This window comes from Sitophilus oryzae, unplaced genomic scaffold, assembly GCF_002938485.1.
Source record: "Sitophilus oryzae breed Bouriz unplaced genomic scaffold, Soryzae_2.0 scaffold_966_pilon_pilon, whole genome shotgun sequence".
NCBI lineage: Eukaryota > Metazoa > Arthropoda > Insecta > Coleoptera > Curculionidae > Sitophilus > Sitophilus oryzae.
In genome coordinates this window covers 608566-629210 of record NW_022147601.1, presented here as the reverse complement: position 1 = coordinate 629210, position 20645 = coordinate 608566, and the positions used below count along the sequence as shown (strand labels likewise).

Sequence of the window (20645 nt, the reverse complement as noted above, 5' to 3'; positions counted from 1 at the left end):
TAAATGACTGCCAAAATTATCAGCCATCGTCATTCCCAGCCGTCTACTGTATGATCTAAAAAAAGGTGTCAAGTTGGCTTGGAAGTATAACGTACAGTGACATTCCCCATATAATTTTACATATAAAAAGATAGCGATCTTTATTTCCAAGCCAACTATGACGCTGGGTTTATTTTATCTATCTATATTTAGTATTTAGGGCGTTTCAAATAAGGAGAAATCGTTAATAGCTTCATTATTTTTTTTTCTTCAAATTAAATGATATTTTATGTGTTTTTTTAAAGAATCTATGCCAAAAATAGTTTAGTGTCATTATTTTTTCGGAGCCACTTACAAAAAATTAATGAACAAACTTTTCTGTATATATTATACCGTATGATCGAAAAAAAATGGCGTCAAACACGGCTGCGAAATGACAATCGAAGATAATTTTGGCGCGGTCAAGCCCTAGACGTCATTTACGTGGCTCGTGCTCTTCTTTATTTTTTTAATGGTGCTTGCTGCCAATTGGCCCTTAGAAGGTTGTAATTTATTGTTAAATTGAGTAAAATTAATTTTTAAATGACTGCCAAAATTATCAGCCATCGTCATTCCCAGCCGTCTACTGTATGATCTAAAAAAAGGTGTCAAGTTGGCTTGGAAATATAACGTACAGTGACATTCCCCATATAATTTTACATATAAAAAGACAGCGATCTTCATTTCCAAGCCAACTATGACGCTGGGTTTATTTTATCTGTCTATATTTAGTATTTAGGCCGTTTCAAATAACGAGAAATCATTAATAGCTTCATTATTTTTTTTTCTTCAAATTAAATGATATTTTATGTGTTTTTTTTTAAGAATCTATTCCAAAAATAGTTTAGTGTCATTAACTTTAGACAGATATTATTTATTCTATTAAAAATACGATAAATTATGTTATAAATCTATTATTTATTAATTAACAGTAGTTGCTACCGTTCAAGTTTTTTTTTGTTTGGACTGTAATATATTTGAAGCTGACTTTTTTTGAACCTATATAGAGTTGATAAAGATAGTAAAAGTCATTAACATTTTATGGTATTTTACTTACTATGAAATGAATTTTTAAGGCTTTATTTTAATGAAATATGTTCAAAGAATTATTGTATTGAAGGTTTCCTCTTACAGTACAAGGTTCAACTTGGCTACAATACTTCTATTTTTTGCAGTTAAACTTGACTTTAAGGTTGCAGGAAAAAATGCATTAAACTGCTTTATCTAGAATCTATCTTGTTGCATTTTTCTCAGAGAGACATTGTAAGAAAAATGCATTCTTCATAAAAAAATTTGCTTGTTTTTAAATTTTTTCCCAAATTTCTATACCGTTTTGGAAAAAAGTAATTTAATACGTGTTGTGGATAAATATATTTTTTTCAAAGAATAATTTAATAGTATTCATTAGTATCTTAAATATTAGTAGTTCAAGATCGTTTACAAACTTTTTTATTTCGACCTTTAAAAACCCAATTTTGAATAATACCGATGATTATTTTATATTAATATCAACCGGAATACCAAATCTCATAATTAATTTCATAAATTCACATGATTTTTCAAGTACATGACCCAAAAAATCACCTGATAATACTGAGAAAATCAAGAAGAATTACAAAATTATTCATTTTTTTTAGGTGCTAGACAAATTTTTTATTTGTAAGTAATTACATGAATAATTGATCAAAACATTCAGATTTATTTATGTAATCGAAAGAATAATTAAACACAATATTGAGTCAATATATGGTCAAAAAACCGGTCGAAACGTTTCGAAATTTCATATTAATTAGACCAATTTGTTGAGAAGGTTAAAAATGTCGAAATTTATTTAAAAAAATAGTGCAGAATGAGTGATTAGTGTTTTGATTTATCGCGTAATAGTGATAGGATCAAGGACCTGCGAATTTTGATGAAGAAAGCTTAGTACGAAGGAAGATCAATACAAATATTAAAAGATTTGCAAAAAAACAGTAGCGGTCATATTTTTTAAGAATTAGGAAAAAATTAATTTGAAGTTTAGAGAAATTTTTGACGATATATAAAATAAAACAGTGGTATTTCTATCTTAGAAGTTGTCTAAAAATGTGCTACAATACGGATATATATGTATACACACACCGGAAAAGTCTAGGGATATTACAATTTTATCCAACCATCATCAGTAATTTTATTATTTGCATTTCTGATATAATAAAATTAAAATAAACAAATAGTTTACAGGACGTATTGGAAATAAAAATGCGAAATTTACCGAATTTTTCAAATTTACCTTGATTTTTATTGAATTCAAAAAGATACACACATTTTTATTTTTTATTATTATTTAAAAAAAAAAGATAAAAACATTTTTACTTAATAAAAGGTATGGCCTCCTGTACTGTTCATTACAGCCCTAAATCGTCTCTCCATGCTCCTGATCAGGTTGTCGATCTCTTCTTGAGGTACAGCCTGCCACGCTGCATTCACGGCCCGAACCAGATCCCTACGAGTTTCACGAGGCATACCCATTCTCAAAATTCTTCTTTGGACCGCGTCCCATACGTGCTCGATGGGGTTGAGGTCAGGAGATTGTGCCGGCCAGGGTAAGATGTTTAATTGATGATCATTGATAAACTCACTTACCACTCTGGCTGTATGAGGCCGTGCATTGTCATGCATGAGAATGAAGTTTCTCCCAAAATCATTGGCATATGGTAACACGACAGGCTCAAGAATTAAATCACGATATGTGATTCCTATTAGAAACCTTTCAAGATAAACGAGATCAGTTTTTCGGCCTAACTGGACTCCTCCCCAGACCATAACTGTTCCACCTTGATAAGGGTGCACTTCCTGAACATGATCCAACCGAATAAAATTTCCCGGTTCTCCCCATACCCTAAGCCTTCTCGAATCCGGATGAATTCCAAAGCGTGACTCATCCGTGAAGAGAACATTGGCCCATGTTCATTCGACCACTGAACATGATCTTGAGCCCACAAATATCGTACCTCTCGATTTCCTCTCGTTAAGGGTTGAGCTCTCCAGGGGCGTCTGCTTCTTAAGTTGACCTCTCTTAATCTATTGCGAACAGTGTCAGGACTAACGGTTACATTATGTGTTTCCTGGAGAACTAAACTAAGCTCTGGTGCTGTAAGAGTCGGTCGGCGTCGAGCAATTAATTGTAAAAAATGATCTTGCTGAGGGGTAGTAATGCAATGTCGCCCTGTGTGCCTTTCAGCAACATCACCACTTTCACGGTAGCGTGCGCTTAATCGCGATATTACACTTTGCGTTGTATTTAATGCTCTAGCTACGTCGATTTGGCGCATTCCAGCTTCGAGCATACCCATGGCCCTTAGCATTTCGTCTCTGTTAAGATGTCTACGCTCCATAATGTCGGTTAATACTAAACAGAGTTATTTGAATGAATCCTGGCCAGTTATCATACAAACATACCCAGTACAGGTTAAATTCGAACAATTGATGCTAGGTGCTTTTTATACATTTGACAAAAAATGCACAAACATTTCTGCAAATATCCCAAATTTAGAAATAACTACTGTGACTACTTCGTTTCAATCGAAGTAGAAAGAATCGGCCTACAAATATGTGGTTGTTTATTCAAAACATTTATTTTTAACTTTAATAAAATTATATCCCTAGATTTTTCCGGTGTGTGTAGTATAATCCTTTATCTTTAATTTCCTTCTTCATTTGTGTAAAAATACCTAGCCAGTTTTACTTAAAACGTTAAATGCCGAACGCTTATTTTGCTACTTTTTCGGACTAATGAAATGGACTTTTAAAACTTTAAGTATTGTAGAAAAAAATATGCTTTTAGGACCGCCACTGGCGAAAGATTAGACATATTATTATAAAAAATAAATATTATGGTATTTTTTTTATTTTTAATTATGATTATGTATGATACGTACTAATTATATTTTAATAATTTATGTGATTTCACAAACGAGTATTAAAATTTAATATTTGCCAAAAAATATTTTGCACTGTTTTGACTTTGAACTTTCTTAATTATATTTAAAGATATCTTATAATTTTGTGTTTTATCTGTATAAGTTTAAGGACGTTGTGGAAACATATTATATAGAATAATTGATGTTTGCTACTAGACTGTGTCCAATGATGGACAAATAAAATATACGATAAATTTTTCAAGAATACGTCACTAGTATTATGTAATGTTTATACAGGCTTGTTCACCACATACGACACGGAGTATTGTAGCTAAACGATGAGATTTTTACAAATTGTAAATTTTGGGTTCGATGAAGGACTATTAGAGGTACAATTTAAAAATAATTTTACAAGATACAGAGTGTCCCAAAGAAGTAAAAAATATCAAAGTTGTATTTTTTTAAATGGAACACCCTGTATATTATTACATTTTTAGTTTCTAGGATTAAAATAAAGGTGAATTTGATTAAGGTTTATTACAGTTAAACCATACCGTTTTCGAAATATTTTCAATTTTGTGAAATTGCAGCAAAAATTTTAAGGCTTCATTTCTCCAAGGGTATCAAAGTTTTTAATACTAAATATTTACTGAAGTTTATTTATTGATCAGTTATTGTGTTGCAATAATAAAAATAATAGTAACTTATACAGAGTGTCTAAAAATTTATTGTAAATAATTATTAGCTTTAAACGGCAATAACTTGTTTGATTTAAATGGAACACCTTGTATATTTTATGAGAATCAAATGCACAATTTAATTGTCTATCAAATTGTATTATACCATTTTTTACCTATCTCTTTAAGTTTCCGTAGAAAATGCATTTTCTTGTAATTTAAAACTTATTTATCAATATACCCATGGAATATTGACATTTTAGATTATTCTTAAAGATGTACCAAATTTTTAAAGAGTACAGATACTAATATTCTCGATATAATTCGTTTATTTCATTAAAAAATAAAAAAAAAACTGTTTAAATATTTGTTAAAGAGGACCAATTAATATGATTCCAGTATTCAAACTACATTAACTGACTGTTTGTGTTGATTAATAATAATTGCCCCAAATACTAAAAAACTGAGTTTTGTATGTGTATTAGACAGTGTGGTAAAAAGTAACACCTTAAAAGTGATATTTCATTTTTTAATAAATGCTTATTTATAACAACAGAGACGTTCATTTTGATAACTTATTATTATATTGATTTCTGACTCAAATCCACATTTATTTAGAATAATTTATTAATGTAATTATGACTGTTAGTAGTTAATTGTGTAATAAATTTTACCGTTCGATAAAATTTAGTAAAAACTGAAAAAAAATTGACTATGGCAAGACAAGTTGTATCCAAGTACTTTTTATTACCTTTTAATAAAAAGGTAGATAATTCAAGTTAAATGCAATCAGCTAAAAAGCAAAACATGCTATAACTTAAGAAATATGCAAATATAATTTATTACAGTATTTACTACTAATTGAAGAGCACACGGGAAAAATAATGAAAGTACCAAAAAGCTACACCTTTTGGTACCTAAATAAACGGGAATATCGATAACGGTCACATAGAAACAGGCATTTAAAAATGGGAAAAACGATATAAACTCGAATATAAAAGTCCATGCGTAATTTCAATTAAAAAAACGGTTTCCTGAATATTTATCATTTCTGGATACTCATCGTTTTTCCCATGTGCTCGTCAATTGTTATATTTACTGTTACATAAAATTTAGTAAAAACTCTGAAAAACTTGTCAATAGCGGAAGAAGTTGTATGCACGTATTTTTATTACCTGACGATAAAATTTGGACTTTCCAGGTAGGTAGTTAAAGTTAAATACAAACATCTAAAAAGTAAAACATGCCATTTAAAAAAATGCAAATATCTTAAATAATAATTTAATATGCACTTTGCAAACCGGTAAATAATGCAAAATCCAAAACATAATAGTAAAGTATCTACTACTACTCTAAAATATCTACTAAAATAATAAACTAATTGTTAAAAATAAATATTTTGTGCATATTTCGAGTAAAATCTTTTCCTAATTTATATGTATATTTTTAAAACCATTTTTTCATAGTTAGGTTTCCATAATTATAATATGTCTAATACTTTAATTATTATATACTTAATATCCTATACTATATAAAAACCTTCCTTCATCTTTTGGGCACCTAAAGAACGATATATTGTCTGTCATTCTACTTTCACAACCATCCACTGTACAAATATTTCTAGTAGACATTTTATTGACAATTCGAACAAAACAACTAAAACACTATTTTTGGTTCACCCTCTGCGTCGGACCGAAAACAAAACTAAAATAAATTTGGAACGCTGTGTACACGTCGAGCAACGGATGTAGACTGACCCAAGTCTACAAGACAGGCGGGGAGCGGCGGGAGGAATCTTGATACGGGCGAAGAGTGGGTCAACTGATATATTTATATTCTTACCACCAGGACAAAATTATCACAAGGAGACCTGGAAGAACACCAAACCTGCGATGGTCCTAAAGTTATTATTTTCCTCGATTTTTGACCGAGATCTACCGCACGCTACACAACCAACTATTTGACAGTCTTTTTCGATAAATCGCAATAGTGTCACTGTTAATTTAAGTTCTAGCACAAAAAAATCCTTCTAGCTTTACTACTAACAACTCTAAACAACTACCAGTTGTAGAATAAATAATAAATAACATAAAATAAGCTCAGTATAAAGACTGACAAATTCAAAAAATTTCAAATCAAATTCAAATGTGCCAAATGAATCGTCAAACAGAACTGTCAAAGATCCCCACCCTAGGGCCCCATCTCCGTCAATATACATTGCAGTAAATGTATAGTTGCTTAAGCTTAAGCTTCAGCAAAAATTTCTGCAGGATATATTCATCATATTTTTGCATGCTTTCGTTGTTTTAAAATATAACCTTTGCATTCGTATTTTATTTATTTTTTTGTTATTCTTGTATTTTTTGATTCCTTGGAGACCAGAGTATAGTAGTAATTCTTCAAGACCAATCACTGTGGGTAGGAAAAAATAAAAAAAATACTGTTTATTTTTGATGAAAATTATAGTAAGTTCATCTCTCAAGAGACCTTGGTTTTATTGACATACAGTTTTCAATTTTCCTTAGCTTGCATTGTTTGGGAAAACATAGCTTATGGATAAATGCTCATTTCACGATATATTTTAGTAGTCTATAATCTTAGGGTATAAAAATATGTGAAAATATTACTTTTTATGTTTACCACGTATTTTTTCAAAATAATGATTGATTACCAATTCACAATAATTGTCTCTGTATCTATACAGGGTGGCCCGGACTGTATTCCGGAAAATTCGGCAGCATATTCTGCAGATAAAAATAAGTAAAAATCTATACTAATATACAGGGTTGTTTACCACATACGACACGGAGTATTGTAGCTAAACGATGAGATTTTTACAAATTGTAAGTTTGGGGTTCGTTGAAGGACTATTAGAGCTACAATTTAAAAATATTTTTACAAGATACAGAGTGTCCCAAATAAATATAAAATATCAAAGTTGTATTTTTTTAAATGGAACACCCTGTATATTATTACATTTTTAGTTTCTACGATTAAAATAAAGGTAAATTTGATTAAGGTTTATTATACTTAAACCTTGCCGTTTTTGAAATATTTTCAATTTTGTGAAATTGCAGTAAAAATTTTAAAGCTTCATTTCTCCAAGGGTATCAGTGTTTTAAATACTAAATATTTAATGAAGTTTATTTATTGATCAGTTATTGTGTTGCAATAATAAAAATAATACTACCTTATACAGAGTGTCTCAAAATTTATTTTAAATAATTATTAGTTTCAAACGGCAATAACTTCTTTAATTTAAATGGAATGCCCTCTATATTTTAGGAGAATCAGATGCACAATTAAATTGTCTATCAAATTGTATTATACCATTTTTTACCTATCCCTTCAAGTTTTCGTAGAAAATGCATTTTCTTATAATTTAGACCTCATTTATCAATATATCCATGGAATATTGACATTTTAGATTGTTTTTAAAGCAACAAATGTACAAAATGTACAGACTAGTAATATTATCGTTTTTAGCCAAACGATAATATTACTAGCCCATTTGTATGCAAAAAGAAAACTATTTCAATCTTTATAAAAGAGTATACCATTAATTAAATATAACACCATTATTTCCGCCCATATACTAATTAATTACATACTTAATTGTGTTCGTTAATAAATTATTATAAATAAATGTGGATTTGAGTCAGAAATTAATATAATAATAAGTTATCAAATTAAAGTCTCTGTTGTTATAAATAAGCATTTATTAAAAAATGAAATATCATTTTTAAGGTGTTACTTTTTATCACACTGTCTAATGCCCATACAAAATTCAGTTTTTTAGTATTTGGAGCAATTATTATTAATCAACGCAAATAGTCTGTTAATGTAGTTTGAATACTGGAATCATATTAATTGATCCTCTTTAATAAATATTTAAACAATTTTTCTTATTTTTTAATGAAATAAACTAATTATATCGACAATATTAGTATCTGTACTCTTTAAAAATTTGGTTCATCTTTAAAAATAATCTAAAATGTCAATAGTCCATGGGTATATTGATAAATAAGTTCTAAATTACAAGAAAATACATTTTCTACGGAAACTTAAAGAGATAGGTAAAAAATGGTATGATATAATTTGATAGACAATTAAATTGTGCATCTGATTCTCGTAAAATATACAGGGTGTTCCATTTAAATTAAACAAGTTATTGCCGTTTGAAGCTAATAATTATTTAAAATAAATTTTTAGACACTCTGTATAAGGTAGTATTATTTTTATTATTGCATCACAATAACTGATCAGTAAATAAACTTCAGTAAATATTTAGTATTAAAAACTTTGATACCCTTGGAGAAATGAAGCCTTAAAATTTTTACTGCAATTTCACAAAATTGAAAATATTTAAAAAACGGTCAGGTTTAAGTATAATAAACCTTAATCAAATTTACCTTTATTTTAATCGTAGAAACTAAAAATGTAATAATATACAGGGTGTTCCATTTAAAAAAATACAACTTTGATATTTTTTACTTATTTTGGACACTCTGTATCTTGTAAAATTATTTTTAAATTGTACCCCTAATAGTCCTTCATCGAACCCAAAACTTACAATTTGTAAAAATCTCATCGTTTAGCTACAATACTCCGTGTCGTATGTGGTGAACAACCCTGTAAAAGTATGGAGAGATACAAAAACGTTTTATTTTACTATCACTCTGTAACGATGAAGGAGAATTATTCAGTATAGCTATTAAGGGTTAAAATAACATATATTTTGTTCAAAATATTTCCATATTTGTCGTTAACAGTTATATCACGGAATTTTTAAAACTAAATATGCAGACTTACGCAACACACACACAGCACTCAGAGTACACCAATCAAAATACTTTCATCTTTAGGTCGGTATGGTAGTTCATAGCAACAACCTTATTGCCAATGCGCCTCCACTAAAGGCACAAAACCAACAGTAGAACGTACAATATGTAATCGTTACATATGAAATAGAAAGTACCACTAACCCAATGATTAAATGTGAAAATAAGGTGAACATAATTTTGTGGTCCGCAGAAACCTTAGACTATACAACAACTAGACACACTTGTTCGTTAATTTCATGTAACCAACAGCATCATTCAGCATCATTTTCAGCTTATTCAACCATTTACAATTATGGTGTAGTCTCCCTCTCATATTTAGGTACTCTCTTTGTGTTTGGGCCCATAATCCATTGAAATGGTGTAAAAAATCGGGGGGTGATAGTACTCCTAAAAATAATAAAAAAGTCCCTATAAGTATAGGGCGTAAAATGCACTGAAAGGGTGAATTTAAAAAACGACAAAAACCAAATTTTTTTAAAACCAAAAAAGATTATTTCGTTTTTAAAGCAATAAGATGTTTTAAAAATCATAAAATTTTGATTTTCCAATTAATTATTTAATGTCTACTTGGTTACTTTTGAACCGCCATAACTCTCATAAGTTTATGTTGATTAACCAGTTAGCAACCCATCAGAGCAAACTCTCTGCCTTCAATTTTCTCGAAAACCATCACTCTGAGCGATGTGCAACAAGAGTACCTTTTTTGTACCAAAAAGTATGTAGTTTTCAAAAAATGAACCCACGTTGCAAAAAAAATAACCTCAAAAAAGTTATTCACGAAAAAAAACACTATCCTTGCAAAAACTACCCTTTCAGCTTTTCCAAATAATTTTTCAGTATCACGATTTGATTTAGGGTCAAAATTTATGGCAGAGCATTTTTATCTCGTTTTTTAAGCCTACAATTTTAAAACAACCGTTTTTTAAATTCACCCTTTCAGTGCCCCTAACTCCCTTAATATGCATTTTGCGCCCGAAACTTATAGGAACTTTTTTTACTATTTTTAGGAGTACTATCACCCCCACCATTTCAATGACACCCTGTATACAAGGCCTGTCAATACCTTGTTTTAATCAGTACTACCTCTGGACCAATACTCGCTCTTATTTAGGGGACACCCTGTATAAATCTGTTATATTTTACATTAAGTCATCTAACTATATTTTTAAAAATTGATAAAAAAGCAATAAAAATCTTATTTTTGCTGATAACAAAAAGGAAGCAATAGCTAGTTACAGATAAGTACCTATTAAGTATAAATAATGCCGTCCAATCTCAAAGAGAAGATCTCTTGTTATCTCTGTGTCGTACAAGAAAAAAAAGTCAGTCAATAACCTCATATACTGTTCATACATCTTATTTTTTAATCGGTTTCAATTAATATTCTGCTACGACTTTTATCTTGTTGATTTTTTTCACAAATAGACAAATAATATGTAAAGCTTGACCAGGGAGAATAAAGTTTTTAAGTTTTTTTGACAATCTTGTATTACTATGAGACTACCTGACTCTACCTATGAGTCAGATTGATTTGAACTTTGCCTTGTAATCTGTGGTTAGAAGGGATAGAAAATTATATCTTAATAATAAAAAATTCTGCGAACTTTCCAGTATTCAATTTCCTCTACTCTTGTAATTTCCATGGACAAACTGTGAAAGTTATGAATTATTATATTTCTCAATAAAAGAATATAAAACAAGATCGTAGTACAGGTTCATTCAACAAGGATTATAAACAATACAACGAGACATTGTTACGTTTGACTTTTTTATTTATGAAAAAATTCCATTGGTTATTATAACCGCAAAATGTAAACAATTTTCTTGATTAATTCAGATCAATATAATAATTATTGCCGGAAGAGTACATAAGCCTACTAGATGCATAATAGAGAAAAATGCAAATCAAAACGGCGAAAAAACACTGGGAGAAAAATATACAAAGTAATTTTATAATTATTTTTCCTTATAATACAACACGTGTTTTAGTTTGTTAATTTTTCGTATTGTTGTCATTATAGTAAACAAATAAGAGCAGTTATGTAGAAAAATATCTGTATAGTAGATATACCGGGTACGTCTCAAAAGTGGATCACCCCCTATAACTTTTTTATTTTTTCAGACAAAAAAACGAGATTCGGTATGTTAGAATACGACATAAATTAGGATTGATTGACGTATTCTATTGTTTTTGGTCACTTCCTGTTTCACCGGAAATGACTACAATTTTTAAATGGTACCTACCTAAAAATACGATTTGAGCATATTCTAACTGAGCAGGACATGACACTAAAAATATTAGACGATCAAATCTATTTTTCCAAGGCTCCTTGATTAAGAATTAGTGTTTTTAACGTAGCCATGGCGCTCTAGATCGAAATATAAAATACAATTTTTTATTAAGCGAGAATGCCAAAAGTTGACATATGATATGTCATTCTATTCAGAATGTAATTTTCAATCGAATAAAGTAAAAAAATACCGTAGGTGTCATTTAAAAATCAAAAGTTGTCCAAAAACAATTGAATACGTCAATCAATCCAGGGGCGGGAAAGTGAAATAGCAAAAGCGATTCCACCGTTTCCACGGAAATCTCAAATAAAATAGTTCCAGCCCTAGCCACTAGGTGGTAGTGCAATTAATTTTTAGGTTAAGAAGTTGCTACTAGTTATTGCCAGATGGCGTTAAATCAGAATTTTTTTGTAGTTTCCATAGTTTCCAACGGCCATTGTCATATTATTGACAAATTCTCAAAAAATATTGTCGTTGTCATAGCGCCAATCATAATATTATCCTTTGAATAAGAAGACTAAGGAAGGAGCATATCAAAAATCTTAGGTACAATGCGATGGGCCTCAAATATAGCCTACTTAAATTCCGGTTTATCAGTGTCGTTCTAATTTTATTTAAAAAATGTAAAACTATGATGTAGGGTAGACGTGGGGTAGACTCAATAATTTGTTGTTTTATTTTATGTTGTGAATAAATGTTGGTAGTTATTAAAATTGTTATAAAAATATATAATTCTAATAAAAATAGATAAGTTATAATAAGTATTTATTACCACAAACATCCGATACGCTACCGAAGCAGGTAAGTCAAATTAACGTATCTAAATTCTTTGACATCTAATCTTTGACAAGTAATAAATAAAAGCTAAAATGCAAGAAAAATATATAATTTAGTTAATTTAAGTGAATTTCATAAATGATCGGTTTACTACATGTATGTATATTACATAGTCACTTACTAGCGAAAAGTTGTTCCATTATTTCACTCAATATTTGCCGAGATCTACCGCACGCTACAGAACCAACTATTTTAGAGTCTTTTGATAAATCGCGATAGTGTCACTGTTAATTTAAGTTCTGCCACAATTTCCATCTAGATTTACTACCTTTATACAACTATCAGTAGTAGAATAAATAATAAATAACATAAAATAAGCTCTGTAAAGACTGACAAATCCACAAAATTTCAAATCAAATTCAAATGTGTCAAATGAATCGTCAAACAGAACTGTCAAGGATCCCCACCCTAGAGAGCTTTTTTGGTGGCTTTTCCGCCCACCATGCATGAATACATGGATAGCATTATGCTCCTTCCTTAGTCTTCTTATTCAAAGATATTATCAAATAAATGATTATCAAAACGTTTTTCAAACCACAAAACATCCCCCTTTAGAACTTTTTCTTTAATGGCCATAAGCGGGAGTAAAAGACCAACCGCCCGAACAAACACTAGAGGCGCCACCGGTCATCAAATGGTGTAAAAATTGCGAAAATTTAATCATCTAATTTTGACACAAGGGGTCGCGCTTAACTATTTTAATTTTTATTTTAATTTTAATTCAATATTTATTGTTTTCAAACTATAACTATTATTAGACTTTGTTGTATTTTGTGAATGTATAAATGTTTTCTTAGTATAAAGTTGCATTATAGTAATTTAAATTATATTACACACATATTTAAGATTCAAATATTATGACATATATGTCAGTTGCCGTCTAAAATGTCATCTTGATAACAAAAAGTTAGATGAAAGTTAGTTATTGTCAAAAGTAGTTAAAATCATGTTAAAATATTAAAATTTACAAGTTATAATTACATATTTTATATTATTTCAACAACAAACACATAATAGTACAGCGTAATGTTGATATGCATGTCCAAAACAAAAAGTGCCGTTATATTTTTCAGTTTTCGTTGTCAGCCGCGGAAGTTTCAGTGATTTTAAAAAATAAGCTTGTAATCCTGTAATTGACATAATTGTTATGTAATATATTCCATTTAAATGTAATATATTACTTTGCAATTAAAAAAATGTAAATTTAAAAAATATATTAAAAATATATACAGGCATTAATTGAAATTTTTTGAGTGCGAACAAACACGAGAGGCGCTTTATTATTTACTTTCATTTCTTAACATGACAGACGAAGTTCTAAAGGGGGATGTTTTGTGTTTCAAACTATAATTTGTTATATGTGTTGTGTATGTGTTTTAATTAGACAATTCCTTTTGTTTGTGGTCCTAAAAATATAATGTAAGTCTTTTATTTTTGCCATCATTTAAGTACCTATTTATATTTACTCCATTTACAAAACTTTGGGCGTATTACGATGGTCTTGTTTTATTATAATAAATGATGTTTAAATATTTGACTTATAAATAAAAACTTTAAATAATAAATAATATTTCACATGTTTGGCTTTAATTTTATTTAATAATTGTATAAATTATACTGTTAAATCTTATTTTTTACACATAACAACTTACACACAACCAATACTAGTTATTAGTATTGTTGAATTTGTGTAAAAAATTATATTTAATAATCAAATTTAATTATTTTAGAGTAAAATTCAATAAATACGCTCATTTAAAAAGCTCGCGCTTCGATCCATTTAAAACAAGCCCTACTCAATAGATGGCGCCACTTCTGTAGGACCATTTTTCAGTATGGCAGAGTCCATTCTTTTTCTAGCTAGGTATATTCTTTGAATCAATCCTAATTTATGTCATATACTAATATCACAGATTAGGTATCCTATAAGTATACAGATAAAAATCTTGTCCCTAATTCGTGGTACGAAATTTTTTTTATGACGATGTGCAAACGAGTAAAATTTCCTGTGCGCAAAAATAAACTCGCGTAAAATAACAATAAACAGCGTAATAGAGAGATATCGCTAAACCGAATAGCGTGCATGGACGTTAATAAGGCCAGGTGTTATTCCCTTTACGTGAGGTGGTATTAACTCTCTTCATTTATAGTTATCGGATCGGAAAGAATTCTGTTCGCGTCGCGTCCGCTATTTAAACTTAACCTAACTTTGAATTTAAAACTTTGAAATTGTTATGTTTACTGGGTATTTTAAAACTAAAGGGCTTATTTCCAGTGCTTTATTGTTCAACGTCTGCCAGTGGGTTTAGGGCAACAAGCAACAAATTCTCTTAGAAGGGCTAAGTCGTCATCTGCTGTAAACCTAAGCCTCTTTATAGGTTCTTTAATATTAGAAGAGGTGGAATCCATATTTTTGGCCATATTTATTTAATTAAAACTAATCCCAGCTACGCACCCGGTATAGGGTGGTCTAGAAAAATAAAGTTAAGAATAATATATTGTATATAATGTAACATATATAAATTAAGAAATATAATGTAAGTTATAGCTTCCCAAGGAGAAACCAACTAAATTGTCCATGTCAAAATAAACAGTCTAAGACACTGTCTCCTCAACACCTCAGTAGGCTGAAGCTGAGAAACAACGGCGAATGCAGATACTGTGGGAAAACACCAGAACAACTTATATTAGTTATAAATGCCTTGCTGCTTGGACCATATAGATTAATCCTAATGATAATAACCCTAATTAAGAAATATATCCCTAATTAACTAATTAGTATACCGAAATACGTGTGGACCAAGCCGCGTTTTTCACATTTAAATAAGATTATAATTAATTAGTAATTAAAAATCAATTTTTCATTATTCCAGACCTAGTGGGGACTTGTCTAGATTATAAAATTATTCCTTTGATTAAGAAAATGCATTATTTTATCAACTACAAAGAAATCTGTGCCAGTTTAAGTTTGAGGCTTTGAATAAGAAGACTAAGGAAGGAGCATAATGCTATCCATGTATTCATGCATGGCGGGCGGAAAAAGCACTCTAGGGTGGGGATCCTTGACAGTTCTGTTTGACGATTCATTTGACATTTGAATTTGATTTGAAATTTTGTGGATTTGTCAGTCTTTACGTAGCTTATTTTATGTTATTTATTATTTATTCTATTACTGATAGTTATATAAAGGTAGTAAATCTAGATGAAAATTGTGGCAGAACTTAAATTAGCAGTGACACTATCGCGATTTATCGAAAAAGACTCTAAAATAGTTGGTTGTGTAGCGTGCGGTAGATCTCGGCAAAAATCGAGTGAAATAATGTACCAACTTTTCGCTAGTAAGAGACATATGATATACATACGTGTAGTAAACCGATAATTTATGAAATTCACTTAAATTAACTAATTATACATTTTTTCTTGCATTTTTGCTTTTATTTACTACTTGTCAAAGATTAGATGTCAAAGAATTTAGATACGTTAATTTGACTTACCTGCTTCAGTAGCGTATCGGATGTTTGTGTTAATAAATACTTATTATAACTTATCTATTTTTATTAGAATTATATATTTTTATAACAATTTTAATAACTACCAACATTTATTCACAACGTAAAATAAAACAACAAATTATTGAGTCTACCCCACGTCTACCCTACATCATAGTTTTACATTTTTTAAATAAAATTAGAACGACACTGATAAACCGGAATTTAAGTCGGCCATATTTGAGTCCCATCGCGGTGGACCTAAGATTTTTGATATGCTCCTTCCTTAGTCTTCTTATTCATGGGCGCCGGAAGAATGAAATTTAGGGGGGGGCAAGGTAAAAATGAATAAAAAATTGACATTTTTGGTAATTATTGGGAAAACTGGAAATCGTCCGATTTTCACCAAAATTGGTATACACCTTATTTTGAAGTCGTAGATTACGAATCTCAACGTTACGAATCTTTTTTCTTGGCGGTCTCTTACCGTTCTTCAGAAAACCGAAAAATAATTTCAATATCGAATTTTTCTTAATTTCTCATATTTTTAAGGTTTTCGATCTCATAATAGGTAATTTATTTAAAATCCGTAATCACCCGAAAAATAGAAGATTCTAGACCTAATCTAGAAATTTTCAAATTTCTAGATTAGGTCTAAAATATATTTGTCTCTCTTATTACATAGGAGAGAGAAAGAAGGATATATCAAATGTCAAACTTCCATCTGGTCTCAATTTTCTTTGCAATTTTGTTAAGAACAGTGTTTTCCAGTAAAATGTTGGACACTTTTCTATCCCCAATCAAGTGTGGCTTTTAGATAAAGTATAATATAATGAAAATATAGTGAAATTATTACTTTATAGGGCCGAAATAAAGAAAAATTCAATGTTGAAATAATTTTCCGTTTTTCTGAAAAACGGTAAGAGACCGCCAAGAAAAAAATAGATTCGTAATCTACGACCTCAAAATAGTGTGTATACCAATTTTGGTGAAAATCGGACGATTTCCAGTTTTCCCAATAATTACCACATTTTTTATTATTTTACAGGTAACACCTAACAATTTCATAATAATGATTATTTTTTTACAGATGGATGTAAGAAGATAGCTTATATTTTTATTGTTTTAGTGATCCAGGGGGGGGGGCAAATGCCATCTTCTTTTCTTCTTTTCAATTAGATGCTTTTTAGCATCTAATTAGAATCTACCGTGTGCGTCTCAAAAGTGGCTCACCCCTATCACTTTTTTATTTTTTCACATAAAAAAAAACGAGTTTTCGTATGTTAGTATATGACATAAATTAGGATTGATTGACGTATTCTATTGTTTTCGGTCACTTCCTGTTTCACCAGAAAAGAGTACAATTTTTGATTTTAAATGACACTCTCGGTATTTTTTTACTTTATTCGATAGACTTTTGCCTTTTTTGCATATTGTTTAATTGAACTTGTAACATGAGGTTCATATGGCATGAGGTTCATCAGGGCCGTTCCTGGCGAGCGTGCAGTGCGTTTTTGTGTCGTTTCCGGTGAAACAAGTGACTAAAAACAATTGAATATGTCAATCAATCCTAATTTATGTCATATACTAACATATCAAATGTCGTTTTTTTATCTGAAAAAAAGCCACTTTTGAGATGCACCCGGTATATCTCTTTTTAGAAAAACGATAAGATCAAATTACGTAAAACACTAAAAATTCGCTGACGATCACTTTTTTTCGAGGTTCCTTACTACGTCAAACTTTTAGAAAATGCAGTTTTTTGCCATGGAAAGCCCGAAAAAACTTAATCTCGTTTTTTTTTCTCCGAAAAAATAATGACAATTTCAAAATTAACATAAAGACATTAAAACAGAAAAAAATTAACGACATTTGTACTTCCAAAAAAATTATACTCTATCTACTATAACACTTTCACTGTAAAAAATAATTAACATAATATAATTATTGTTAAAATACTTATCGTGCGTGTATGGTTATTTTGTTTATTTTGTCATTTATTCTCGAAATGATTAATGAATAGCAACTACAGTTAAAAATAAATAATGAGAAAAATTTGCTATAAACAAGAATAATCGAATTAAAAATTAAGTTTTATTTTTAGATTAGTATACTGTTAGTGTTTTTTTTTGTTTGTTAATGTTTAATAAATAATGAATATATTAATTAATTATATTTTAGATTTGTAGATGTCATTTTTTAACGCTAATCGTATAAAAAATATTTAATCACACTGGAAACAAGCACGATTAATAATTTTTTTAAAATTATGTCAATATTAATTTTTAATTTTTTTATAGTGATAGGAAATTATATAATTACACTAGCGTGTACCCGCAACTTCGTTCGCGTCGAATTAATCATTTGTAATGGTGATGATAAAGTAAAGCAAGAATTTCCATAACATACAACCTGGATAAAATTTCCTCACATTTATGTCAGCATGAGAAAAAAAATATGGCGATATTATTATATAACTTGGTAATATTTGAAAGGTAGTTTCATCTCGTTGGAATTTGACTTTCGAAAAATCAGTTTGCCAAAAATAAGCTTTCGTCAAACAGTTTAAGCAGAATCGTGGTTAAGAAATTACCCAACTTTTTGGAACACCCGGTATGATTTTTGAAGAAATTTCAAAATATGTAAAAAAAAACAAAACAAATAAATTATGCTTGTCCAAGCATTTTCCCGAAAGACTTACCGTTTTTTAAATAACAAATATTGTAATATTTGAGGGGCGTTTTCACCCTCTTGGAATTTGAGATTAGAGAAACCCTTCCTCATCGAACCTCTACACCCCACAGTCAATCCGTTTGCCAAAAATCAGCTTTAAACGTCAAGCAGTTTAAGCAGAGTCGTGATTACTCAATGGTTATATTTTATGAAATACCCTGTATAAATTTATAAAAAATCTTAAAATATGTAAAACAACAAAATAAAATATACGTTTTTAAATAAAAAATATTTTAATATTTTAGGGATAGTTTCACCCCCTTAGAATTCGAGTTTTGAAAAATCCCTTCGTATCGAACCTCTACACCCTAAAGTCAATCTGTTTTCCAAAAATCAGCTTTTTACGTCAAGCGCTTTAAGCAGGATCGTGATTAATTAATGACCAGATTTTTCGAAACACCCTGTATACGTTTTTAAAAAATCTTAAAATATGTAAAAAAACAAAATAAAATATACGTGTTTAAGCGTTTTTTTCGGAAACTTGACCGTTTTTTAAATAAAAAATATTGTAATATTTGGGGTGGTTTCACCCTCTTGGAACTAGAATTTCGAAAAATTCCTTCATATCGAACCTCTACACCCTAGAATCAACCTGTATACCAAAATTGATTTATTTAAAGATTTTGCTATGTAAAGAGTTCCTCTATTAAAAATCTATTAGAAAAGTTCAAGACTTGCAAGAGTCTTCCGGTAAGACCAAGACCATTTGGTTTGGACCATTCATTTTTAAAATAGCCGTATCCTCTACATTTTATCTATGTTGCTATATTATCAAGATATTAATTTAAAAAACATTAAAAAAAATCGTGAAACACAAAAAAATCTCCAATTATTTTTCCTGGTTCAAAAAATTCCACCCCTATAAATGTTTACACTTATTTAAGACTCACCCTATAGAGAACAGAACTATAACCCCAGAAACACGCCTATGAGGTTTTTTTTCTCGAAAAAAAAAATAAAAATTCGGAATTTTGTATGTTTAATTTTTTGGAATTTTTTTTAGTTTTCAGTTAAAAAACATAATTTCTTGATAATATGGCAACATAGGTAGTAGATTAAATTTCCAAGAAAGACAATCCAGAAAAAATCCGGTGGTTCTCAAAATTTTAGAAAAAAATAATTTTTCTTTTGGAAATAACTCCGTTATTTTGGACTTATTTCAAAAACGATAAAGAGAAAATATATGTTTCTTTTATCGAGATCTACCACTCCTTAAAATACTTGCTCTTATTTCTGGGACACCCTGTATATATTTTTTTGTATATTTATATAAAAATAGTAAAAATAGAAAACATATAACTTACTTGCACTAATACCATATTTGATTTCCATCTTCATTTTGTAAATTTTTTCCCAAAAAAATTCTTCCAAATCACTCACAAAAAAACACGTATTCAACTCCAAAAATCAGTAACAATTTACAAAAAATCCGGGCACTAAAAATACATAAACCAAATAATAAAACAACTGTATCTGATCGATAAAAAAAGACTGATTAAGTAAGTCTTGAACCCATGCAGCCGCGACAGGGAGAGTTTTATTTAAATTATTTAACAATTCTTGTCTTTTAAAAGAGTTGGCGGTACGACCACGGTGGGAGAAACGGTACCAACCAATCAGGAGCTTCTTCGCACGTGCTACGCTGTCTACGATTATGCCGTGATGTATAGATACGTACTATCAGATAGACCAATAACTTAAGACTTTTTTTAAAAGAAAATATCAATTTTATTAAAACAAAATAAAACTGTAGTACTTCGATACAGTATGAATGGTTAACGCTAAAAAACATAACAAACTTTACCCAAAAAAAGCTTTCTTTTTATTTTTTAGAATATACAACAATTTTCTTAT

General features: G+C 29.6%; 1 protein-coding gene across 1 annotated transcript in view; it reads right to left on the bottom strand.

Annotated features, from left to right (window-relative positions):
• Positions 1–20315, bottom strand: part of LOC115891107 (scavenger receptor class B member 1-like) — a 34027-nt gene extending 13712 nt beyond the window's left edge. The window contains exon 1 of the mRNA XM_030911496.1: positions 20096–20315. Within this exon, the coding sequence (XP_030767356.1) occupies positions 20096–20129 (34 nt within the window). The 5' untranslated portion in view covers positions 20130–20315. The remainder of the gene's footprint in view (positions 1–20095) is intronic.
• Between the last annotated feature and the right edge of the window lie 330 nt (positions 20316–20645).